Source organism: Saccopteryx leptura, chromosome 13 (assembly GCF_036850995.1).
Source record: "Saccopteryx leptura isolate mSacLep1 chromosome 13, mSacLep1_pri_phased_curated, whole genome shotgun sequence".
Lineage (NCBI taxonomy): Eukaryota > Metazoa > Chordata > Mammalia > Chiroptera > Emballonuridae > Saccopteryx > Saccopteryx leptura.
The window spans coordinates 20,594,203-20,620,451 of NC_089515.1; the positions used below are offsets into that span (position 1 = coordinate 20,594,203).

General features: G+C 46.2%; 1 protein-coding gene and 1 non-coding gene across 7 annotated transcripts in view; both read left to right on the plus strand.

The window, feature by feature from the left end:
- The window catches only part of SORCS1 (sortilin related VPS10 domain containing receptor 1), a 578,632-nt gene that overhangs the window by 363,967 nt on the left and 188,416 nt on the right, over positions 1–26,249 (plus strand). For all 6 annotated transcript variants that reach the window (XM_066354763.1, XM_066354758.1, XM_066354761.1 and 3 more), the window contains exon 4: positions 7,755–7,913. In XM_066354763.1, coding sequence (XP_066210860.1) covers positions 7,755–7,913 — 159 coding nt within the window. The remainder of the gene's footprint in view (positions 1–7,754; positions 7,914–26,249) is intronic.
- TRNAI-GAU (transfer RNA isoleucine (anticodon GAU)) lies at positions 21,744–21,819 on the plus strand. The gene has a single exon. It is a non-coding gene; the product is annotated as a tRNA-Ile (tRNA).

The window sequence follows — 26,249 nt, forward strand, 5'->3', positions numbered from 1 at the left end:
CATTTCTCTAGGCCTCATGTCTTCACCTGTTAAATAGACATATCATCTACCTGCAGAATTTCACAGTTTAATGAAGAGATATTTGAAAGGTTTAGTGGAGTGCTTGTTGAATAAATGAAACTTTATCATATCACTACCCTCAGTGAGAAAACCGAGTCTCGTGAAAAGTTTAAGTGAGCTCTGTACTCTTCAAAGTGTCCTAACTGGCATATTGCAGAGATGACGCTCAAATCCATCTTTGAAGTCAAGCCCCATGATATTTCTTGTGATTATAGTATATATTTATGGTTTGTTTATCCTCCTTCTTCTGCTAGTATGAATGGCCTTCACTAACCATCATCCACAGCAACACTGACAAGGGTCAATGTGCTCATAGCTCTTCTTATGGAAAACAAGTCTGTGGTTCACAAGCTCCATGGGTAGATCTACCCACCTACACAAATGGGAGTCTGTTTCCTTTTGAGAGAGTAATGCCATTTACACTAATGGGAGTAGTCTCACTCACGGTGAAGTGGTCTTTTCTTAGGTTAAGGTTCTTGAAGTTGAATCAGGAAAGGGTTGTCTTCAGTAACCCCAAGAGGAATAAGAACTCTTCTGTGAACTTTCTTTCTTGACTTGTCTTCCAAAGAGTGTAACCCAAGAGTCGTCATTCCTGGTGAATGTTACTCTTTTCCTGTGTCCTCAATAGGGTTGGGTAAAAGCAGTATTGAACAGATTATTATAAGTGTTACATAATAATAAGTAGGGTCTTCTGACAAGGCTAGTGACATGTGAACAGAAATAGTATTATATACTTCTTGAAAATTTGTTTTTCCCCTAAAATGTCAAGTCTTTGGGCCCTCATTAAAAAATGGGGGTAGGGGGGTTAAAAGTAAACTCACAGAATAAACTCTAAAATATCTTGTCAAGGTTTCCCAGCAGTTTTATTGAATCAACGTTTAGGTCACAAATAGATGGAACGTCGCCCAAACATTTTCTTGGTCTCTTAGTGTCGCATGATTTGACTTTTTGTTGAGACCGTGGATGGTGCATTAAGTGTACTTCACTGAATCTGGGGGGTTGGCAGTAGCATTTTGGACACGTGATTGCACACTGGGTCCATCTCTCTACAGATGTTGTCTATAAGTGTATATTTATCTAAACTTTTTTCTATTTACTAACTTTTCTCTCCTTTTCTGAACTTCAGTGATTTCCTTTGCATAGGTCACTCTGGGATCCTTTGTTACTTCCCCTAATACTGTCCTCTCAACACTAGCCAACAGAGAAGCATGTAGTGATCTCTTCCCAGACCCTTAACACATCTGGGAAGGATAAATGTTCAGCTCACATTGGGACGAGGCAGCCTTTCATTCACAGTGCTCAGCAAATTACTCAATGGCTCTGATTACACTTTGCTTAATTTGTTTTCAATATTGAAGCCAGAGGACTACAGACAGCTTCTTACGCTGTTTCTAGATAGATTTTTGTTTGGGTGAGTAGATAACTGGAGTGCCCAATTACTGCTATTGCAATTTTTCTTGGTCATTGTCATTATCATTATGAAAAATATTCATTATGCACCTGGGATATGGTCATTTGAATTTGCTTTAAGCCTTCAGAAAATTGAGAGAGATATACCCAGTCCCTCTCCTCTTGATTCCAGTCTACAGATGACAAGGAGTAGACAAATGAGCAAAATAAATCAATAAATAGAATATAAAATGAATATTCTTTGCTTTAGGACCAATGATATGGTGAGATAAATGTATAAGCCTATAGGTAGTGAAGCCACTCTATATTAATTCTACCCCATCTAAACAGGTAAATGATGGAATTCCAAGAACAAACCACCTAGGAACAGAATCTTGAAAACTAAATGACAGTGACATTTCCCCAGGACGAATGTTCTTAGGAGACAACCTAGAAGGATAGGAAAGCTCTCAGCCAACCTTTTGTAGAATTACATCCCGTAGCCATACGTTGGATCTGGAACAAGTCAAAGAGACTGAGGATGCATTTGGTTTTGGATAACACTAAGCTGTCAGAAGGACTAATACCAAAAAAAGTGAAAAGTGACATATTTGAAATCTATAAGTTACGTTTCATGTTCATTCGTCACCTCTAGGCAAAACAAATAAAGTTGCGTTCTTCTCCTGAAGTGGATGATGAATGATTGCTTCGTGTTGGGTGGCGAAGCCTTTGTGGCCATTATTGACTTTCTATAGAGAACAGTTCATTTGCAGATGCAGTCAGTGTAGCATCTGCACACCCTGCAGGGCATAAGTGAACTGATTCTAATCACCTGTGGGCTGATCTGAACAGAGAATAATTCCTTTCCTGTTAAAGACAGACTCTTCCCCTTGTTTCTGCCCTCTTTGCCTCCGAGTGGAACAAGAGGGATTTATTTCAGAAGACTCAGGCTCCCAGTGTCACAGGGATAAAGAAGACTCACCTGTTCATTCATTCGTTTGTTCGTTCATTTATGAAGACGTATGAACTTCTTCTATAGACCAAGCTCTATGTTAGGCTAACAATGGCCTCTCTTTTAAGAGACCTCACTTCCAAAATCATGCAAAGCTTGGATTCATGCCTTTTACCAAATCCTCCTAAAATTCTATTATTCAGATCTGATTCCCAAATACAGAGAATTAAACACCATTTCATCCAGGTCACATAGAAATCCAGAAGGGGATAGAGAGCCAGTGTAAACCAGCAAAGACAGTGCTCATTGGACATGTTCAAGGAGTGCAATCTATTAATTTTTTTTTTTAGATTTTATTTATTCATTATAGAGAGGGGAGAGAGAGAGAGAAGGGGGGAGGAGCAGGAAGCATCAACTCCCATATGTGCCTTGACCAGGCAAGCTCAGGGTTTTGAACCGGCAACCTCAGCATTTCCAGGTTGATGCTTTATCCACTGCGCCACCACAGGTCAGGCGCAATCTATTAATTTTTGAAGAGTGTTCATGAACTTGGAGCTGCCATTCTGATATTTCCCAGTAAAATACCTTCTTGAGAAGATAGAACATATTTACTTATAAATGACATCATTTATGTCTAAAGATTGGATCACATAAATTATTTACATTTTTTTCAAATAGATTAAAACATTTTCTATTTATATCTTGCCTAAATACTTTATTTACTTATTAACTTATTTATATTTAATAGCCTACAAAATAATAGGACAAACCTCAACCCACTTGAGATAAAATTCCTAACAAATGTTAGTTTGAAGACTGAAATAATGATGTCACTTATTCAGTTAACAATTTATTAAATAATTTCTGTGGCTCAACTACTGTACCAGTTGTAAAATAATTGTGTTGAAGGTTGTGATTAAGTAACACATTGTATGCAGTGGTGTGTGTTGATGTGTGTGCATTCATTTGTGTGTTTATTGTTCAGCTGGAATGGAGTATAGGCAATAATATTAAATTTTAAAAATGAGGATAAAAAAAACATTGTTGAATCTGTTGAAGGGATAGGGTCACGAGCACTTTATTTTTCTTTTATTTTCAATTCCACTGATTGTCTTACAAAGTTGTTTGTGCAATAAAAAATGTCTAAACCAAAATGAGTCCGGATTGACCTGTTTGTTTTGAGTGGATTTGAGCGGAGGTTTGAAAGAAGAGCCACTGGAAGGTTTGTGTAATACAGATATACTTCGAAATCTAACAGGAGAATTTCTCAGCATCCTCCACCATTTCTAAAATGTCACATTCCCTCGTAGAGGCTTTCAGGTGAGGACTGTATAGAGAAGGTGAGATTTTAGTTTACATATTTTTAGTACCCAGAAAAAAAACCAGCCATGGAAGCGAGGAGTTCCATTTATTCACTCTTAAGTAGCCATCTGTCTGAAAAATATTTGCGTTATTCTCTCTCTCCCTTTCCCTTATTCTCTATTACCTGGATGCAGAATTACTTTACATAGTCATGTGATATAAAGCATAAATGACTATAAAAAATATTTTTTTAACTTTAAAAAATATATATTTATTATTGATTTTAGCAAGAGAGCGAGAGAGATAAAGACAGACAGGAACATCAGTCTGTTCCTGTATGTCCCTGACTGGGGACTGAACTGGCAACCTCTGCAGTTCGGGACAATACTCTAACTCAGTGGTCCCAACCCCCGGGCCGTGGACCGGTACCGGTCCATGGGCCATTTGGTACCGGTCCACAGAGAAAGAATAAATAACTTACATTATTTCCGTTTTATTTATATTTAAGTCTGAATGATGTTTTGTGTTTTTTTTTCTTTTTTTCATTTTTCTGAAGCTGGAAACAGGGAGAGACAGTCAGACAGACTCCCGCATGCGCCCGACCGGGATCCACCCGGCATGCCCACCAGGGGCGACGCTCTGCCCACCAGGGGGCGATGCTCTGCCCATCCTGGGCGTCGCCATGTTGCGACCAGAGCGACTCTAGCGCCTGGGGCAGAGGCCACAGAGCCATCCCCACCGCCCGGGCCATCTTTGCTCCAATGGAGCCTTGGCTGCGGGAGGGGAAGAGAGAGACAGAGAGGAAAGCGCGGCGGAGGGGTGGAGAAGCAAATGGGCGCTTCTCCTGTGTGCCCTGGCCGGGAATCGAACCCGGGTCCTCTGCACGCTAGGCCGTGTTTTATTTTTTAAAAATGACCATATTCCCTCTGTTACATCCGTCTAAGACTCACTCTTGACGCTTGTCTCGGTCACGTGATACATTTATCCGTCCCACCCTAAAGGCCAGTCCGTGAAAATATTTTCTGACATTAAACCAGTCCGTGGCCCAAAAAAGGTTGGGGACCACTGCTCTGACAGCGCTATCTAGCCAGGGCACTATCAAAAATATTTTAAATGAATGATAAATAAAAAGCAGAGGATATTCTGTAGGCCCACTGATTCTATTCTGCTGAAGTAGTCTGCCAGGAGAGGCAGGTGGTGAGGTCTGCACTCATGGGAAGAGAGGAGGACGTATCCCAGTTAACAGGGAAATAGACCCTCAGGGGGAGAAAATCACCTTGCCCGAGACAATAGATGCTCTATAAAAATCGAGCCTCTTCATAATATTATGAAAATTACTTTTGGCAGTAGTGCAAAAAGGTAATTGTTATATATTGTTAATTGTGGTTGCAGACCCAAAGCAATATAACCATTTGATGACTTATTTGTTCTTTGGAAAACAACAGCTTTTATGCACTAGTAAATATGAAATCACCTGGAAATGGTCGTGTGCATTTAGGAGCTATCTGAACATCCTTGTTGACTGTGTACAAGCAATTTTCATGAAGCCAGGCAGGTTGGACTTAGCCGATTACCTGACGGCTCCGTGTCAGCCGGACAAAGAGCAGACCCTCCCTGCTGGGTGAATGCGAGACAACAAAACTAGAACTTCATCAGACTTTATGGTTGGGGACAGTGGCTTCCCTGCAACGTGGATTGAAAGGCAATCAATGTCCAATTTTGTGTGTACTTTCCATCATGTCCAGAGCGCAGCCGACAGCCAAGCAGTCCGCTCCCAGAACCACATCCATCCCTTTTCTCCTCTCTAAGAAGGGAGGTGGAAAGAACAGGGAACCTCAGGTTCCCCCTGGGAAACTAAACACTGCTCAGGCTCAGTGTGTCTGTCGTGCAATCCCGTGTCCTGTTTGGAGTGACAGGACACCACTTTTAAAGATGACACTGCCTTTCTCCAGGTGTTAATACGATGGCCTTCAAATGCTTGAAAAATCACTGTGTGTTTGCCTGGACACTCTGCTCTTCTGCTCCATGGCTCAGTTTTATTCATTCTCATTCTCTCTCTCTCCCTCTCTCTCCCTCCTTTTCCTAGAACAGCATGTCCTTGGCTGGTAATCTTTTAAAAACCCCGGGCTGCGTGATCTCTCCCCATACAGCCACACATTAAGCACATCTTTCATGCTTCTCCGAACCAAATTCAGAAAGTGTCAATTAATGAGGTGACGGGGAAGACAGTGGGTAGCGTGAAGGCCGCCTGTCTGGAGGCAGGCGGTGCACACTGACTGCGCGAAAGGCAACCTGCAGAGAGCGGGGAATGAAGTGCTTTGTCACACAGCCCTAGAGGCATCAAAGCGAGAGAATAAAAATCAGTGTTCAGCGCAGCTTCTCCACCGTGTCCCTGTGGTGGACTGTTCCTTAGTGCTCCGACCGAGATGAACCAGCAAGCGCGTGCGGAGCATCTGAAGCCGTGAGGTTTTACACGTGGAGTGCGTGTTCTCTTGTGGACAGGCAAAAGGTGGGGTGGGAGACCCAACGACTCCCTCATTGGACCTTCCGTTCACATGAGCTCACGCTGTCCTGGGCGTCTTTCTAGCTCCATGGGACTATGAAAACTCCCTTTATTCATTCATTCGGCAAGCATTTCTTCAGCATGCAATATATGTTGGGTCTTACTCTAGCTGCTGAGAATACACCCCTGAGGGAGAATAATAGAGAAATATCAACTATTTCTATTCTCATGGAGTTTATGTTCTAGTAGAGGGTATATAGACAATAAACAGAGTAAAAATCAGTAAATTCTATGTGTAATAGGTTATGCCCTGGCTAGGTAGCTCAGTTGCTTAGGGCATCATTCTTATACATCAAGGTCGCAGGTTCAATCCCCAGTCAGGGCACATATAAGAATCAACCAGTGAATGTATAAAAAAGGGGAACAACAAATCAACATTTGTCTCTCTCTTTCTTTCTCTCTCTCTCTCTCTCTCCCTCCCTCACTTTCTCTTTTTCCTTCTCTCTCCTTCTCCCCCTCTCTCTCAAATCAATCCTTTAAAAAGAGTTTATATAATAAGAGGGAATAAAGTGGCCTTTGTACAATTAGCAGAGAAGGCATTAGAAAGACCAGCCTTTGACACAAGACTCAGAAAAGGAGGCTAAAGGTAGGGTGACAGGGGATATTGTTGACATGAACAAGAGGGCTGCCACTTAAGCGAGACCACCCAGTGAGCTCCATTGTCTTTCCCTTCCTTTCCACCTTGCCCAGGCAGGCTGTGACTGAGTCTTGCTCTTGAATCCGCCCCCAATGTTAAGTAAACAGGCGCAGTAGGAATGAGGCTGGAAGATAGGGCAACAGTGGGAAATATTTCAGATTAAGGAAATAATCTTTTTTTTTTTTTTTTGTATTTTTCTGAAGCTGGAAATAGGGAGAGACAGTCAGACAGACTCCCGCATGCGCCCGACCCGGATCCACCCGGCACGCCCACCAGGGGTGACGCTCTGCCCACCAGGGGGCGATGCTCTGCCGCGACCAGAGCTACTCTAGCACCTGGGGCAGAGGCCAAGGAGCCATCCCCAGCACCCGGGGCCATCTTTGCTCCAATGGAGCCTTGGCTGCGGGAGGGGAAGAGAGAGACAGAGAGGAAGGAGGGGGGCGGGGTGGAGAAGCAAATGGGCGCTTCTCCTGTGTGCCCTGGCCGGGAATTGAACCCGGGTCCCCCGCACGCCAGGCCGACGCTCTACCACTGAGCCAACCGCCAGGGCCTAGGAAATAATCTTGAAGAAGAAAGGGCAGCAGTAGCCCATAGAAGAGAAAGAAAATGCAGTCTCTGTTTCTTCCCCCTTCCTTCCAATTGTCCTGCCTCCTTCATTCCTTGGTGACAATCATTTGATGGCATTGGGTCAGGGTGGAACAACCCTGATAGAGCCCAAGTGCCCTACGTGGCCAGGTGTTCCTTGCCAGCCCCTTTTCCCTCGCATCCAAAGTGTAGCTCATTTGTTAGTTTTGGAAACTTGCAGATTGAACTTCCTGTTGTTCTCTTTCCCCGACAATTCTTTGCTGCAGATTATGTTGCTCACAGACCCGGAGATTGAGAGCAGTTTATTGATCAGCTCGGATGAAGGAGCAACCTATCAGAAGTACCGGCTGAACTTCTACATCCAGAGCTTGCTTTTCCACCCCAAGCAGGAGGACTGGATTCTGGCATACAGCCTGGACCAAAAGGTGAGCACAAGGATGTCTGGAGACAGCGGTGTGCGGCTGTCCAGGGAGAAGTCTGCTAGTTAATCGTGTGTCTATGTTTCTTCTCCGTGCTCAGCTTTGTTCTGTGCAGGCACCTGTGCAGGGTGCCGGTGGGCCAGAGGTGACAAAAAGGCCCTCAGGTCGCTGGCTTCAGCTGTGTAACCCTCTGACACACAAACAAAGGGAAAGCTAGACTCTAAGGAGTCCACTGTGGAGGAACGATTGGTAACATTGATGTTTCAGGCTATTAGAAGCCCCGACCCCATGAAATTTGAGACAGCAATGTGTGCACATGGAGAATTGATCATTTCTTTTTTTTTTTTTTTTTTTTTTGTATTTTTCTGAAGTTGGAAACGGGGAGGCAGTCAGACAGACTCCCACATGTGCCCAACCGGGATCCACCCGGCATGCCCATGAGGGGGTGATGCTCTGCCCATCTGGGGCGTTGCTCTGTTGCAACCAGAGCCATTCTAGCACCTGAGGCAGAGGCCATAGAGCCATCCTCAGCGCCCGGGCCAACTTTGCTCCAGTGGAGCCTTGGCTGTGGGAGGGGAAGAGAGCGACAGAGAGGAAGGAGAGGGGGAGGGGTGGAGAAGCAGATAGGCGCTTCTCCTGTGTGCCCTGGCTGGGAATCGAACCCGGGACTCCTGCACGCCAGGCTGATGCTCTACCACTGAGCCAACCGGCCAGGGCCTTGATCATTTCTTTTTGAAGTAAAGAACCAGGATAGCTTTTCTAAGACCCATAAAAGGAAGGATGACCCTCCACATCCTGCCAAGAGGTTAAGAACACTAACTAGGAACTTTCTAAAACAGTGAGAGAAATGGTCAGAGGAACAGTAATAATGTATCAATATATAGATAACATTCTTCAGAATCAGTTTATCTCAGGACTTCTCTTGCTGGTTGGATTGAAGGAGAGTTCCACTTTTTATGGAACGCATTGAATGAGGTTTTGCTATTCAGTATCTCTGCATGTGTATGTGTATGTGTGTATGTATGATGGGATACATATGATACACTACGTCATGTACCCTATACAGAAACACTGTAAAATACATATAGCCCCATGCTTTTAAGGAATTTACAATCCCAGGGAGAATATAAGGCTACCAAGAGAAAATACAATTAAATTAAAATGAAAAGAAATAACATAATATGTAGGCAAATGTGAGAGAGACTCTTGCCATAGAAACCAAGAGGGACATAGTGAGATGTTGGGATACTGTTTGTGAAATGCATGATTCAATGAAGTCATTCTTAGAATTCTCCTTAGAGGACTCATGCGTTAGAATTATGCATATTTAAAGTTATACCAGATTTACATGAATGAGGAGGATATTCCAGGGTTTTATGTAGAGATGGTAGAAATGTGCGGAGTTCTTGCTGAAGGGAATAAAAAGGCAGAAGCAACTCCCCAAGGTCTTGACTGACCCGAGCATTTTGTAGGAAACAAATTTAAAAATTCTTAAGTTTGGAGTTTTGTTCATGTTGACCTTACTGCCAAAAAAACATGCATATTAAGTCTAAAAATAGAAAAGATTTAAAATGAGTATTTTTTTTCTCTTGAACAGCCTGGCTACCCTTTCAGCAGAATGTACAATTTCGTTCCTGGAGCCAGGCCATAGTGCTTCTGGTCCAGGATGGTGCTATCGCTATAGGCGAGACTGAGAAGCCCAAGTAACAGAATATGAGTCATTTAATCTGCTGGGTTATTATTGGATTTTATTTGACAGTTGGTTAATTTTCTGCATGATACTAGAGGCACGGTGAAGTCCAGATATACCTTGCTAAGTTAACACTAAACAGCTTTATAATTGTGCTGGTGGAGAAGCCCCAACATGTAACCCTTCACGTCCCACCACTTTAAATGGTAACTGCTGTGACTGCTGTGATGGACTGTGGGGCCCACTCTGGGCTGTGGCCCCAGCTCAGCTGCTTACAATGAGCAGTATTTAGTGTTGGCTTCCTTTGCTGTAGAATGTGTTCATACGGATAATTATCATTGCAGGTCCATTTGCAAAAAGATGGAAAGAAAGAAACAAACAAATATAAGACTTCACGTCCATTTGAGGTGTTCTGTCTGGTGTAGTGTTGGTGTAATGTTAGTATAGCAAGGAGCATTTCGTCCTGCTGAGGAGAGAAGATTCAATGCACATCAGTGCACCAGTCTTCTGAGAGGCCAAAAAAGCAGTGCCCTCACTCACACAGAACAGATGGCCAATCAATATAGCTGGATCAATTATATGAAATTGGCAGCCCAACTTCAGGAGGTGAATTTATGAAATGATTTCACCTGGACCTTAATGAAAATGTCTTCTTTCCAGGGGAAGAGGGACACATTTACTTAAGAGGAAGGTCACAAAAGTACAAAGTTAGGAAAAAGCATGTTTACAGGATTGTGAACTTGTCTATGGCTGAAACTGAAATTTGGTGAAGCTCATTATATACTTCTGGAACAGAATCTTTTGACTATTTTTGATTGGTGTAACTATTTAGTTATTATGCAATTTTATTTTATTTTTTGTATTTTTTTAAAGTGAGAAGTGTGGAGGCAGAGAGACAGACTCCCACATGGGCCCGACGGGGATCCACCTGTCATGCCCACTAGGGGGCGAAGCTTGGCCCCTCTGGAGAGTTGCCCTGTTGCAACCAGAGCCATTCTAGCACCTGAAGTGAAAGCCATGGAGCCGTCCGTCCTCAGTGCCGGGCCAACTTTGCTCCAGTGGAGCCTTGGCTGTGGGAGGGGAAGAGAGAGAAAGAGAGGAAGGAGAGAGGGAAGGGTGGAGAAGCAGATGGGCGATTCTCCTGTGTGCCCTGGCCGGGAATCAAACCCAGGACCTGCACATGCTGGGCCAATGCTCTACCACTGAGCCAACCGGCCATGGCCGCAAATTTGTATTTGTTTTTCTAATTTAGGTACCTTTTGAAAATTTTAGTCAGTGGAATGATGTGCTCAGAGCTATAGGTTATAAAACCTATAGCTGGTAGAAATATAATACTGAAATGTAATAATATAAAGTCAAAAGCAAGAAGAGCAGTTGGAATGATATCACAGTCATCCTGGTCTGGACCAAAAAGTATCTTTTGTGACCACAGACCCAATGCGTTCTCTCATTTAGGAGCTAGAAGCAGCCTTCACGGTCTTTACTCTGTAGAAGTTAATGAATCTTTCCAAAGAGAACACCCATGCCTTGGTACCATATGTCAAAGTTCAGTGAGTGGAGTGAAGTCTCACATGGACTTTGGTAGGGTTCTCATTGTTGAGGGTGCTATCTATCTTGCGATTAGCGAGGAGAAATCAGGCTGGGAGGAAAAGTGTGGGTAACCTGCTGGAGAGGAACTCGGCAGCGCAAGGCTTGAATCCCAGGATGAGGAGTGGGGCCACAGCCATCAGATGGGCCATTAGCTAATGGGGTTGGCTGGAAGTCAAGTCGAGAGGGTGTGTGGCCACTCGGGTAGGTCAGTGATATGGAAATAATAGCTGGCAATTGCCCATGAATCATGGAGCTTTTAGCACTAATGACATGCAGCTATGAGCACTGAGGAGCCCGTGCTGGTGTTGGCAGAGCAATGACTATATTTGCCCAGCAAAGGGAACACTTCTTCTTTCATGTATGTATTGCTCATCAGTTTCTCTGTGGCAGCTGCTTTTGCTCCTGCTGCAAAACTTCGTCTGTGAGCTCAGCCTCAGTGCTGGTTGGCCCTGTGGAAGCCGTCTCACACCACCCTATGGTGAACAGAATTCTCAGGCAGAAGGTGTACTGTCTCTTAGAAAGTGTCCTGTTTAGGTGGCCGCTTCTTCAGAACTCACCATGAACAGAATCCTCCTCTCGCCTCGCTTTCCTTGTGTATGGTCCTTGGTCTTTTCAGGCACACTCTCCCTCTTTTGAATACATAACCACCTATTCTTCTTATTTCCCTGCCATTGTTTTTTTTCCTACTGAGATACATAAGAGCCCTAAGGCCCTGAGGACAGAGCCTGGATCTCCAGCTTCCTGGATGGAGCCCGTATGGGCTATGGTGTTCTGCCTTGACTGTGTTTCATCTCCAATGCCCGAACAGCAAGTGGAGGCTTTCTGATGTGATCATTTTAAGACACTCAAACAGTCTGGTTGAGTAGATTGTCCTTTCTGGCCCAAGACAGTTTTATTGGCCATCACTTTCATAGAAAGCCAGGTTTTGTGTGTGTGTGTGTGTGAAGTATATGGCCAGATGCCCTGAGACTCCATGAAATCAGGATATTTTTTTCTTTCTTTCTTTCTTTTTCTTTCTTTCTTTCTTTCTTTCTTTCTTTCTTTCTTTCTTTCTTTCTTTCTTTCTTTCTTTCTTTCTTTCTTTTTTGTATTTTTCTGAAGCTGGAAACGGGGAGAGACAGTCAGACAGACTCCCGCATGCGCCCGACCGGGATCCACCCGGCACGCCCACCAGGGGTTACGCTCTGCCCACCAGGGGGCGATGCTCTGCCCCTCCAGGGCATCGCTCTGCCGCGACCAGAGCCACTCTAGCGCCTGGGGCAGAGGCCAAGGAGCCATCCCCAGCGCCCGGGCCCTCTTTGCTCCAATGGAGCCTTGGCTGCGGGAGGGGAAGAGAGAGACAGAGAGGAAGGAGGGGGTGGGGGTGGAGAAGCAAATGGGCGCTTCTCCTATGTGCCCTGGCCGGGAATCGAACCCGGGTCCCCCGCACGCCAGGCCGATGCTCTACTGCTGAGCCAACCGGCCAGGGCCTTATTTTCTTTTTTAAAAATTTTAATTTATTAATTTTAATGTGGTGACATTGATAAATCAGGGTATATATGTTCAGAGAAAACATCTTCAGATTATTTTGACATTTGATTATGTAGCATATCCCTCACCCAAAGTCAAATTGTCTTCTGTCACCTTCTATCTGTGCCCCCCTTCCTCCCCCCGCCCCCCCACCCCCTATTACCATCACATTCTTGTTCATGTCTCTGAATCTCATTTTTATGCCCATCTATGTATGGGTTCATTAGTTTTTTTCTGATTTACTTATTTCACTCAGTATAATGTTATCAAGGTCCATCCATGTTATTGTAAATGATCCGAAGACATCATTTCTTATGGCTGAGTAGTATTCCATAGTATATATGAGATCAGGATATTTTGATGTTGGAATCCTGTTTTGTCTTTTCTAGAGAGAGACATCTCTCTGTGGGATTCATTGTCTGGAGGTTGCCAAGGGGCAGACATTTTCTTGGGTCGGCATGTGGCTCTCCAGGCCCCATTAGGATGACTGGAGAGAGACGGTTCGGAGCCTTTCTCCCTTTGAAGTCCTAAAGGAAGTATCCTGACTTAGGAAGCCCTGCTGAGGACTTGGCAGAGAAGTAGGGGCTGGATTGCTTGGCTTCTGAAGCAGCTAAATGAGGATGTGCCTTTGGAAAGCCCTGGACTCTCTAGAAAAATATACATGACAGACATGGAAAGTTTATGTCAAAGAAGAAGAGGTATAATGGTCACACAAAGCCACGTCCCTTATACTTCTTACCAACAAACCCAGCAAATCACTTGGACACTATGGAGAATTCCACCATATTTATTAGAGGAGCACGAGACTCTTGCTTTCCTGTATTTATTTCTGAACTTTGTTGTTTCTGCACTTAAGCAGTAGACAAACCAAACATTCTGCTCATTCTTTTGGTTTCTTTGCATCAGGAAACCAAGCAGGTGGGAAAAAGGAGGTACGGTTCTTCGGCTCATTGCGGGCGTTCCCCCACTTTGTGGCCTCAGCACAGAAAATCACCCAGGGCTGGCTTTGCAGCAGGCTGAGTCTGCCAGATGACATCTTTATTTTAATTTGGCAATAAAGTAGTATACAAACTGTGCTATAAAAACAGTGCTTCCAACGGCATCTCTCCGTCTGTCTTCAACACCTCACTCAACATGATGTGTTGGGGAACATTTGAAATGAGAGGAAACAAAACGCAGATGTGACTGAAAGAAAAAAAAAATAGCAGAAACGTACAAGCAGATAAAGATACTTCCGCCTTGCTGCTCTATTAGGGGCTGTTGTTTTGGAGGAGTGGTTTGTAAAGGAAGGGGCGGGGTCTGCAGTGTTGTGAACTTTACAGGGACCCTGCGGTGACTCTGGCTGGTGAGTAGCTGGGAGGGGAGGCCCCCTCCAGGCTGACATGTCCGCTTGGGTGGCGCTGCCGAAGGGCCTGTGACCCTGAGCGTAAGCAGGAAAGACCACTTTTCTCTGGTCCTATGCAGTGTGCTGCTTCTCCCCTAGGGAAGTCCACCTAGACCAGGGGTCCCCAAACTTTTTACACAGGGGGCTAGTTCACTGTCCCTCAGACCATTGGAGGGCCGGACTATAAAAAAAAAAAACTATGAACAAATCCCTATGCACACTGCACATATTTTATTTTAAAGTAAAAAAAAAAAGAAAAAAAAAGGGAACAAATACAATATTTAAAATAAAGAACAAGTAAATTTAAATCAACAAACTGACCAGTATTTCAATGGGAACTATGGGCCTGCTTTTGGCTAATGAGATGGTCAATGTCCGGTTCCATATTTGTCACTGCTAGCAGTAACCAGTGATATGACACGCTTCCGGAGCTGTGACGTGTGCGTCCCGTGTCACCGGAAGTAGTACTGTACGTGAGTGACGCCTTGCTTTGCTGACCACCAATGAAAGAGGTGCCCCTTCTGGAAGTGTGGCGGGGGGGGGGGGGGGATAAGTAGCCTCAGGGGGCCGCATGCGGCCTGCGGGCCGTAGTTTGGGGACCCCTGACCTAGACCATGACCTTAAATCCCAGCAGACAAGCTAGCAATCCGAACAGAGTGGCTGGACCTGAGCTGTGGGGAACCGGAGGGCCGCTGTGCATTTAGAAGGGAGGGATGTTGGTGAACTCCAGGCTGCTGTTCTTCCTGCCAAGGACGGCTCCCACAGGGACATCAGTCCTGCAGGTTCTTTGAGAAAAGCAATCCTGCTTTGTGTGAAACGCGACATCTTCCTATTATTGCGTGTTTACAGATTTTAACACGGAAGTAGCACGGTACAAATAAAGTTCACCTACTTGCTGCCTTGGATTAGACCCTAAATCACTTTTTTTTCTTTGCCTTCTGTCTTTTCGCCTCATCTTGATTTTTCTCCTGTTCATGGGTCTCTCTGGATCCTTTATTTCAGAAGATGTTAAATTGTTTTGTGATTCAAAAAAAAAAAATTTTCAACCTAATGAGTGTTCAGTTCTGTGGAGGGAAGAAAAAACTTTTAAGACAGTTTCACGGGCCACCCTTCACTTTGCGCCAGTTCTTGAATATTCTCGCTTATTTTGGAGCTCTGTGAGTCAGCAGTAATACTATACAGGGAACTGCATGATTCCTGATCTCCATATTCCCAAGAAACACAGTTTATGAAAAAAATAAATCTTAAAACTCACTTGTCAGCCTCACCTTCAATATTTTGGTGCATGTGGGTAAGATAGACGTAAAACTAAAGTGAGGTTTTAAAGGGGGCAACATGCATTGATAAGGAGGCTCTCCTCACAAATAATTGAAAACCTACATATGAACAGTAGGCATTCTCTATATAAATGAAGGCTGACTCTGAATTTAAATGATAAATTGATAGCAAAGGAAAGTTATACTGCCAATGTTTTGATAGCACGTGCAATAGAATTTTAGTAACTTGCATAAAAGTAAACTAAAGAAATACTTAGTGTTCCCCTGCTCTCTACCAGTGCTAAATTTTATTTAAAATGTTTTATAGCCACTCTTTAAAAAAATATATCTATATATCTTCTCTTTCTTTCCTCTTTAATCTTTCTTTTCCTGCCTGAACCCTAGCAGCGGAAGATTGCTTATCATGGCTGCTGATGGAATGCTGAGCATTTTCTGGGAGCTATTGACTACTTACTAAGGGCGTAGATGTCGGCATTTTCCAAAATTCAGTCGTGTTGGCCTCTCAGCACTGATAGTCAATACAACACGCTAGGGAAGAGCATCGGCTCTGGACTCTCTCAGACCCTGCTCATGGCTGGGTGACCCTCAGCGGGCCACCTAACTTCCCAGTTTTTCCAACAGTAAAGTGGATGCAGTAATAAACAGTACCTGCCACACGGGACTGTTTGAGGATGCTGAGGGAACAGACGTAAAACACTTAACACTGAGCCTGGTGTGTAGCAGGCATAGGTGCGACCCCATGTATTATTCAGGGACCTGGGGTGTGGCACCTCTGGTGGTCACAGGGCTGCCTTAGCAGCACTGCAGTGTCTCTGCAGCGCCTGAAGCCCTGGGCACATTCATCAGCATTGAGTGCCTTCTTAGCCTATCGCTAAAAGGTACCATGGAACCAGAATGAATGGAGCGAGGGAGCTATGCCATGCTCAGAAAGTATTATCGATTATAATAACAGCAAACCATTAAATATTAAAGTATTTGTCTTCACAGTAACTCCTGTTTGTGTCTTTTAATAGGCCTAGCACCCCTTTAATGTCAAAGGGCAAATTGAAATAAAAGATAAATGGATCCTTGAAATTCAAACCCCCTGGGGATATTCAAATGATTTTTGCATAAGCACAAACACTTAGGAAACTGATACCTACCTAATGCCGAGATGTCTCCCCAAGGCAATGCATTAAGTAAAAAGGCACTCAGTTATTTATAAGGAATGTGTTCAGCATTATATACCATGCTGGTTTGGCAGGATTTCCATGTGCTTGAAACTTCCCAATGTCAGAGCTGATTTCTAATCGCATGAATATATACATAATTTAAGTATCCAAGTACAAAACTGGCAATTAGAGTGGAAATCAGGGAGCTTGCTAAATGTCAACCCCAATGCTTGTTTATAAAACAAATTTTCAAGCTGAAATGCCATCATATGCAAACAAGGAAAGCCTGTGTTCACCTGAGATACACCTTGTTTAACCAGTTTGTATCATTATTTTTCAACGGCTCCCTTGGACAATTTGATCTACCTGTTCCTAATGAACTGAGTGACATGGGCTGCAAAAACAAGGGGAAATGGACCTTTGAGAAGGAGTGATTGGGGTTCAGGTTGGGACAGGCACAGCTCTGTGCTTTGGTAGCTATTGAAGCTCTGCAATGGACGCCTGACCAGGCGGTGGCTCAGTGGATAGAGCGTCGGACTGGGATGTGGAGGACCCAGGTTCGAGACCCCGAGGTCACCAGCTTGAGCGTGGGCTCATCTGGTTTGAGCAAAGCTCACCAGCTTGGACCCAAGGTTGCTGGCTCGAGCAAGGGATTTTCGGTCTTCTGTAGCCCCACGGTCAAGACACATAGGAAAAAGCAATCAATGAACAACTAAGGTGTCGCAATGAAAAACTAATGATTGATGCTTCTCATGTCTTTCCGTTCCTGTCTGTCTGTCCCTATCTATTCCTCTCTCTGACTCTCTCTCTGTCTCTGTAAAAAATAAAAAAATTTAAAATATATATAATAATATATTGAAGCTCTGCAATGGAGTGACATTTTGGCCTGGGTAACTGTGTCACCAGCAGTGTTGATCTGGTCTGTCCGCCGACATTTGTCTGAATGGATTAAGATGCCTCCTTCACCCTGGTACTTGTGGGAAAGTCTGAAGGACGTTTCATGTCAAAAGACTATGGTCTCTTCCTGAAATGAGTTCAAGGAATGCCCAGAAAAGGCCTTTCTCTACGTGGCCCTTGAGAAATCTAGTCATGCTCAGGTTGTCTTGCCAAGAGTGGTTTCAACCAAATATGTTGCCAAGGAGGGAAGTGGTTTTGGGGGAGGGAAGAATAGACACATTTTGTGAAATTATGACTCCATGTTTTCAACTTCTTTAAAAATTTAAAATACTATCGTGCCAACCTCCTAGCATTATTATAATAGGATAGTGTAAGTATAGATTACATATGGTGCATTCAGTGTTCTAAGAGATTCAGAGCCTCAGCCGGGATCTCGTAGCTGGCAGGAGGAAGAGAAACCTGAAGTCAGGTACCCTCCTAAAATCGCCAGATCCCTTAACGGAATTACACCATTCGTATAAAACATTATCAGTTGAAAGGGCACAAATACGGATCTCCAAGGCTCTCACCCCCCTGACTTGCTTCAATCACCCCCTGTTGCCTCCCTGGCTGATCTGACTGCAGGTATGATGAGAAGATATCTCAGAACAGGATTTGTGACCTAGAGCCAAAGAGCCTCAAAGAAAATCAAGGCTTGGCCCTGGCCTGTTGGCTCAGCGGTGGAGCGTCGGCCTGGCGTGCGGGGGACCTGGGTTCAATTCCCGGCCAGGGCACATAGGAGGGGCGCCCATTTGCTTCTCCACCCCCCCTCCTTCCTCTCTGTCTCTCTCTTCCCCTCCCGCAGCCAGGGCTCCATTGGAGCGGAGATGGCCCGGGCGCTGGGGATGGCTCCTTGGCCTCTGCCCCAGGCGCTGGAGTGGCTCTGGTCGTGGCAGGGCGATGCCCCGGAGGGGCAGAGCATCGCCCCCTGGTGGGCAGAGCTTCGCCCCTGGTGGGCGTGCCGGGTGGATCCCGGTCAGGCTCATGCGGGAGTCTGTCTGACTGTCTCTCCCCGTTTCCAGCTTCAGAGAAATACAAAAGAAAAAAAAAAGAAAATCAAGGCTAGACAGTCGTCATCCAGGGCGCTGAGGCGTGGAAGCATGGTCTCAGATCCTCCCTGGCTTCCTGAATGCCTGGAGGGAAAAGGCAGTCACAGCTGCTTTTCTCTGCTGTCCTGTTCCCCCTCCCTCGGTGTCTGAAGGCTACACTTGGTAGTGCACAGGGATAAGAGAGAGCCAGCAGTGACGCAGTGACAGTCTCCTCTGGAGCGAGCAAGCGTTGAGCTTCGGTTTCTCACATGGATCATTCAACGTTGTTCTTACACCGAACACAAGGCATATCATTATGCTGGTTGGGCTTTTGGCGAGCCCAAGGCTACAGTGGGTTAAAGACATTTCTCCAGGTAGCATATCCAGTGACGGCAGAGGTTATCTTAACCCAAGTCTGACTGTCTTCACACCCAGTCTCACCTGCACCAGCACCCTGGCCTCCCTAGAAGAGAAGATATTGTCTTTCTTTTCTTCAATTGCCTTTTTCTTTTCTATTCTTATTTAATCATCTCCTTCCTGGCCAAGCTACCCCGAGACCTGTCCCCTGTGACAGATAGATGCCACAGTGCCCATTTTCACAGCGGAGGGAGAACTGGTGTTTGATGATCGCCGTCAGGGCGGGAGAGCGAGGGAGAGGGAGGGGCTTGTGAGTAATAGGGGAATGGCCCCTGCCTGGCTGCCAGGCAGCCAGCGGTCCCTTGTGATCCGTCAGACCAGCTTGTGACAGACACCTTGAGTGACATAAGCACTGTGATCCCTGGGTATCTGCTTCCCCAACCCGGTCCCAGCTCTAGTGCCAGGCGTCTGCACTGTCAGTCTCCCCCCGCCCCGAGATAATGACAGGGGCTTTCAAAATGACCCTCCCTCTCTTATGCTCTACAGCAGGGGTCCCCAAACTTTTTACACAGGGAGCCAGTTCACTGTCCCTCAGACCGTTGGGGGGCCGCCACATACAGTGCTCCTCTCACTGACCACCAGTGAAAGAGGTGCCCCTTTCCGGAAGTACGGAAAGAGCTGTATAAATGGTTTCAGGTGGCCACATGCAGCCCACGGGCCATAGTTTGGGGATGCCTGCCAGCCTGTCATTTATTTTTTTTTAAGTTTTCTTGTTTTTTTAAAAAATATTGTATCCTATTATTCTTCCAACACCAGGGACCCTGATTAATCCAGACATTCCTCTCTTCCCTGTCCTGCTGCAGTCATGTTGCTAATTAATCTCTCCTCCGTTCCACGTTCTCAGAGCTGATGGAACATCTTACCAAGACACAGATCTAGCGATGCTCTAGCTCACAGTTTTCTCCTTCTGCCTATTCTTGTCTCTCAAAACTGCTAAGCTGCTTCACCTATGCCTTTAAATAATGGTATGATCATACAGGACGATGATATAGATCCTTATCTTAGCTTCTAATTATTTTATTGATCTTGTATTTATTTCTCCATCCGTGTCAGAGAACTTGTAAGGCCAACGCTCCATCTCATAATTGTCCTCTATACTTCCAGACCGGGGTGCACAGGAAGTATCCGTAAATGGAGCTGGCCCATGCTCACATATGACCCTTCCTTCCCACTTAACCCAGGTTCCATATTTCCAGTGCCCCAAGCCTGCCTTAAAGTGCCAAACCCAACTGGGAGGGGGGGGGGCGTGTGACAGACTTCGGTAACAGCTGGGAAATGGCCAGGGACAGATTTGATAGATCCAGGCTGGGCACAGTTTGATTTAATCCGTGACGTGTTATCATTCCTGCTTGCGCCTGTCTTCTGACCTTGTTGACATTTGGATCCGTCTACCTTCGCTCCCAGAGTTCGGGAAGGATGACATCTCTCCGACCTGTCTCCAGGCTCTCTCTGCAGCCTGTGTTCCCACGTCACTTCTCCGTAGGTGTCCCGGCCGGCAGAAAGCCCGCCCTGCGCATGGCTGCTCTGTTCCTGTGCTCAGACTGACCCGCTGTCCCTGAAGCGTTCTTCTTCCACACGGTTGTGCTGGGAAATTGTAACTGTCCTCCTGGCCCACCTGGGAGGCTTTGGCAGACTCCCAGCTTTTCCTGTTCAACATCAGCCACCAGAGCAGTCTGACCATAGTTCATGTTACTGTGCATCACCCAGATAAGCTGTTTGTTTGTTTGTTTTTTTAAAGGTTTTCTTTTATTGACTTCACAGAGGGGTGGGGGAATAAGAAGTATTGACTCATAGTGGCTTCACTTTAGTTGTCCATTGCTTGCTTGTTGCTTGTCTTTTGTGCCTTGACCGGGCAAGCTCAGGGTTTCGAACTGGCGACCTCAGCATTCCTGGCATTCCTGGTTGTCGCTCTATCCATTGTGCCACCACAGTCCAGGCTAAGCTGGCTTTTTCTTTAAGGAGCTTACATCTGGTGTGGGGTGGGGGGTGGGGGGAGGGCGCAGGTCAGGAATGGTCACCACAACTTTCTCACTGCATGTCCCTGGACCCACCCAGCCAAGGAAGAGGCTCGCATCAGCATTTAGTGAAGTTTCATGGAATTCGTTGAGGTCCCACAGAATACGGCTTCCCTTTGCAGTGAGCGCTGGCTTCTCCAGCTCAGAGGACCAAATGTGGACATGCCTTTCTCTGGGCGGAGCCTCTTCCCGCGGAGGCTGGCGGAAGAGAGAGAGCTTGATATTCGCCATGTCTCAGGCCTGGCATTAGGAATTCACTTGAAGTCCTGCAGGCCCCAACTCTTTCTCACTTACAGTGACTTCCAGGGAGAAGTGGAGAAGCACGAGGCTAGGAGGGTTCGTACCCTGACCCACCCAGGGCAGCGTTAGGATGTGGCAAAAAACCGAGCTGGCGGGCTTTTCCATCAGCCTTTTCAAGAAGTGCAATTTGCAGGCCTCCTGCCTCTGAAATGTTCAGGGCAGAGAAGCAGAGAGGAAGGAGCAGGCAGCCTTAAAAAGAGCAGACAGCGGGAAGCATTCCACCAGCATGGAAGCCACTCGTAGAGCCTGTGTGGAGGAGACCCGGGGACCTGCCTCCCCACTGGGGAAGTCGCCACGAGGAACTCTGTGGCGAACTGCTTCCAATCCTATCAACCAAAGACTTAAAGCATTTGCCAGTCCTACCTTCTATTGAATTGTGTCTTTGGACCGATTTCTAAGCTGCAGAAGAAAATACCTAATGGGTACCTGTTTAACCATCTGAAAAGAGGGGCTGCATTGATCTAACTTAGGGACATTGAGAAGACTTCCCAGGGACGGGGGACAATTGCAGGCTTTCGCATCAACATAAGGAAGTTGAGGCCCTGGCCAGTTGGCTCAGCGGTAGAGCTTCGGCCTGATATGCGGGGGACCCAGGTTCAATTCCTGGCCAGGGCACATAGGAGAAGTGCCCATTTGCTTCTCCACCCCCCCCCTTTCTCTCTGTCTCTCTCTTCCCCTCCCGCAGCCAAGGCTCCATTGGAGCAAAGAGGGCCCGGGCGCTGGGGATGGCTCCTTGGCCTCTGCCCCAGGCACTAGAGTGGCTCTGGTCGCGGCAGAGCGACGCCCCAGAGGGGCAGAGCATCGCCCCCTGGTGGGCAGAGCGTCGCCCCTGGTGGGCTTGCCGGGTGGATCTGGGTCGGGCGCATGCGGGAGTCTGTCTGTCTCTCCCCATTTCCAGCTTCAGAAAAATACAAAAAAAAAAAAAAGGAAGTTGAATTTCTCTTCAAAGAAACACAGTACTCTTCTAGGGGATGTCACCCAAATGGGAATGGCGAGGAGATGGCTAATGCAAGCTGGGCACAGGCGCTTTCATGCCCCCTTCTCTCACCTTGTCCATGTTCATCTGCTGTAGGTTAGATATCCAGAGCAAAGCCGTGAATCTCAAGCTGTTTGTCTCCTGTGGCGCCCCTCTATGTATTTCCCCTGGAACCTGTACCCCTCACCCTCCTGAGGGTGGCCCCAGAGATGATTGAACAATTGGTCAAGAGCTCATACCCAAACTAACCTTTGCAGTCACATCCTTTGCAATGAACTGTGTTTTTGACCTACACTCTCCTTACAACAAAGGCAGATGGCAAGGAAACAATCCAATGTGAGAGCTGTCTAAGAAAAGAAAAAAGAAAAACTATTCAGGAGAGGGTTGTGGCAGGCAGGGAGGAGAATGGTTGACAGCCCGGGACCAGCACAGGGACAGAGTGGAGGGTGAGGTCCCGGGGCTGCTGATAGATCACAAGCCTCACTGAGCATCAGGCTTGAATTCATTGCGGTACATTTCCTAAGGCAGGGAGGTGACCTCAGCTAGTTCAGAATGCTTTGAGGGAGGAAGGAGTTTCCACCTTGAAGCCTTTCCCACTCCCTTTATAAGATGTCCGCGCCTTCAATCTTTCTGTCAATATTTTGCACCAGCGTTAGCCAAACGAAAACAAAACGCCAGTGCCTCCATGAATCACCCTGTGCGGTTCACAACATAAGGTTCACGGGTGAACATCATTCTGTTAAACCTGGTTCAAGTGTCCTCTGGTCGTAGGCTCAGCGTTGTCAGGGAACGCTGCTGCCGTTGTCTCTGACGCAACAGCCAGTGATGCTGGAGCTCCGTTCTGTGCCCTGACAGCCACAGACACTGTGGGGCCACACAGGGAGGGACAGAAATCTTACTTAGGTGCTGCCGACTCCATGACTGTTATTAAAGAACATCGACTTACTCTAATGCAAAGCCTTCTACTGCTGCTGAGACGGAGTTGTTGGGGAAAAGGCTTTGACACCATTCCCTTCTCTGCGGAGAACTTGGCTGTCAGACTCTGCGGGTTTAATTAACACATTAACTTGAATGGCTATGAGTCATTTTCCTGTTCTTGGTAGAACACCGGGCTGGACGATTAACTTCTTAGGGGGTAAATCTCTGGAGTGGTTAGTGGAGGACACAGTGCGACTTTGTCTAGGGGCGAATGAATATGCAGGAACTGCTGGCTGCAAATCCTAGGCAGTTTCAAAGGTGCTAATATTTATAGTTTCTATTCATTTTTTTCTTTTTTAATGTATCGTCCTCTAGCTATGGACTTATGGAAGCAAAACATGTTACTCTGATAAATTTCCTTTGTCCATCTATCGAGAAATCTGGGTATTTTATTAGGTAGATTCATCACTAAGGGAATTGCATGGTGCAAAATCAGTCCTTTCCCCCCTTGATGATTGATGTACTAGGTCCTGGTAAATAGAGGGGGGGAGGTTCCTGACATATAAAAGCTCTGTGATCTCCCACCGAAGATGCAGGGTGTGGTCTCAGCTATTTTAAGATGATTTTTGGAGAGGAAGGAATTTCTGCCTTGCATTCATAGAAGGCTCTCTAGAAAGGCTACGAGGAAAGTTCAACAGAAACACGTGTCCTGTCGTGGAGAGCAACGGGGACTGCACCAGCCCTCTTTGGAAAAGAGGCCACTGCGAATCTCGGGGGCAGAGGGTTCACAGAGCAGGTGGCCTTGATCTGGGCCTACACAGGTGACTGGTTGTCGTGGAGGCAGGCACATTCTGAGGCCACCTCTGCTGGGACGGCTAGCAGAAATGGAGTCACGGCAGGGTGAAGATGCCTGGGTGGGAATAGGAAGGCGAAGGGGACCTTTCGAGAGAGGAAGCTGAGAAGGGCGTCACTGAGCTGCCTAGAAGAGGCTCGGGTTATGGGGTAATTTGGTACACCTGCTGCTCACAGGGCCTCTGGGTGCTCACAAATAACAAAGCAGCCCCTCGAAGAAGATAAAAACAAATATTATGGGACATACCTGTCTGGTCCACAGGTGGGAAGCCAAGCCTAGAGGGATCAATCTAAAAAGGCATGGAGGGAAAAAAGAAACACACACGCAGCTGCTGGCACCCAACAACTCCTCGTGGAGAGGAATTCCGCGCGGGTGCAGGGGAGCCATCACTTGGTGTAGCCATAGGAGCTCAGAGTTTCTCTGTGAGTTTCAGCATAGATGTGATTTAGCCTTCGCACAGAATTATTATTTTAAACTGCCCTTCTGCTGTATGTGAGTATATATCAATATGCATATGTGTGTGTGTGTGTGTGTGTGTGTGTGTGTGTGTGTGTGTGTATAGACAGAGGCACACACAATGGTGTGAACTCTGTTCCCTTTAAACCAGAGGTCTCAAACTCGCGGCCCGCTGAACAATTTTTTGCGGCCCGCAGACTAATCCACGAACTACAGTTTCTGGTCGTTTTGTGACCTAGTGCAGCCCGCCGAATGGCTGTGATCTTGCTCTGCGGCCCACATGCTGAGTTGAGTTTGAGACCCCTGCTTTAAACTCATGCAAAACAATGTGGCTCTGGCTTTAAAAAAGAGTAAGAGGACAGAGAGGAGCAGACAGTTCCAAATCAGGTGCTTGCTGTTGATGTACCCACCTTCATGCTGCAATGCAAGGTGTTCGGGACAGGTTAGGGATTCGGAAGTCTGCCATGCATACTCTGACTGCTTGGGTTTGAATTAAGAGTGAGCCGCCCATCCTCTGTTATCTTTATAAACAGAACTACGTCTTCTCTCCTTAGCACTCTTAAAATGAATCAAGCATGAGATGTGCCCAGGAAGATATTCTTCCCCAGACATGATGGGGCATAAAGAATAATAAGACTTGAAAGAAGAAAGCCAGAGTCTCTTTGACTGGATACCCAAATACTGTATGGTTAGAGCCATTCGAGCTGCTCGCTGTAGCAGCCAGATATTTTAGCTTCTCTTGGCTTTCGGATATGTTTTGATCCAATGGACACATGGTGTAGGAAGATTTTTCTAGGGTCAGTACTTACTCACTTACACTTCCTGGTTCCTTGGACATGGCTGGTGCACCTGCAGCCTTGGTGAGTCACTTGGTGAGATGCTTGACTCTCTGTTGAGAGCTGGGGCAGGGGAGAGAGGACAAAGCTGATAATCGAGGTACTCAGCACACAGGGACTCAGCATTCATTCACCCTGGGATGTGGCAACTGCAATGGTGGAAGTTTGGGGTTTGTGAGTGGTTACAGACCAGGCACACAGCAGAAAAAAGATGTTCCAAATGCTATTTTCCAAAACAATAGCCAAGTGACCAATGGGAACCAGAATGCCTACAGCAGCAGGGATCTCTGGGCTGCCATCAGAGGACACTTCGGGAGGCACAGAGGGTTCCATGGTGCTGTGGAGATTATTGGAGAGGGGATGGGGTGTCGTGTGAGCAAGGAAGAGCAAGATGTAGGAGAAAAGAGGCATTAGGCGGGGATGGGAGAGTGGAGGTCTTAGACCTTGTCTCATGAGCAGTGTTTCTCTAGACTTGAACTCTTACCAGCTATACAACCATCTGTAAACTGTTCGTAATAAATTCATATATCACAGAGATGGTGTGTGGTTTAAATGAAATAGTACACGAGAAGCACTTGGATAACTAAGTAAGAACTTAGTCAATGTGGGCTATAGTTACAGCCTGACGTTCTCCTACTTACTGCTTACATTGGCTCCTCCTGCCCACAGGATATATTCCAGTCTCCCTACCCTTCCATTCAAAGCCTTTTCCAAGTTGCCCTCAACATTTTCACCGAAACTTGACTTAGATCAACCAGGCTTATTCATATCTTGTCCCTGGACATCTCCCCACTTTGACCTATGCTGTTCCCTTTGTGAGTAGTGCTTGTCCTGTTTGTGTCAGTTTGGATGCTGTCATTTCTTCAGATCCCCACTGAGTCTCTTCAACGACTGTGCAGCATCCATGATTGGCAGCCAAGTCTCCTCCTCTGCATTCCTTTATCACTGGCTGCCTCGTGTGTTTCTCATTACCTTGTTCAGAGTCAGGCTCTGTTACCTGCTCTTT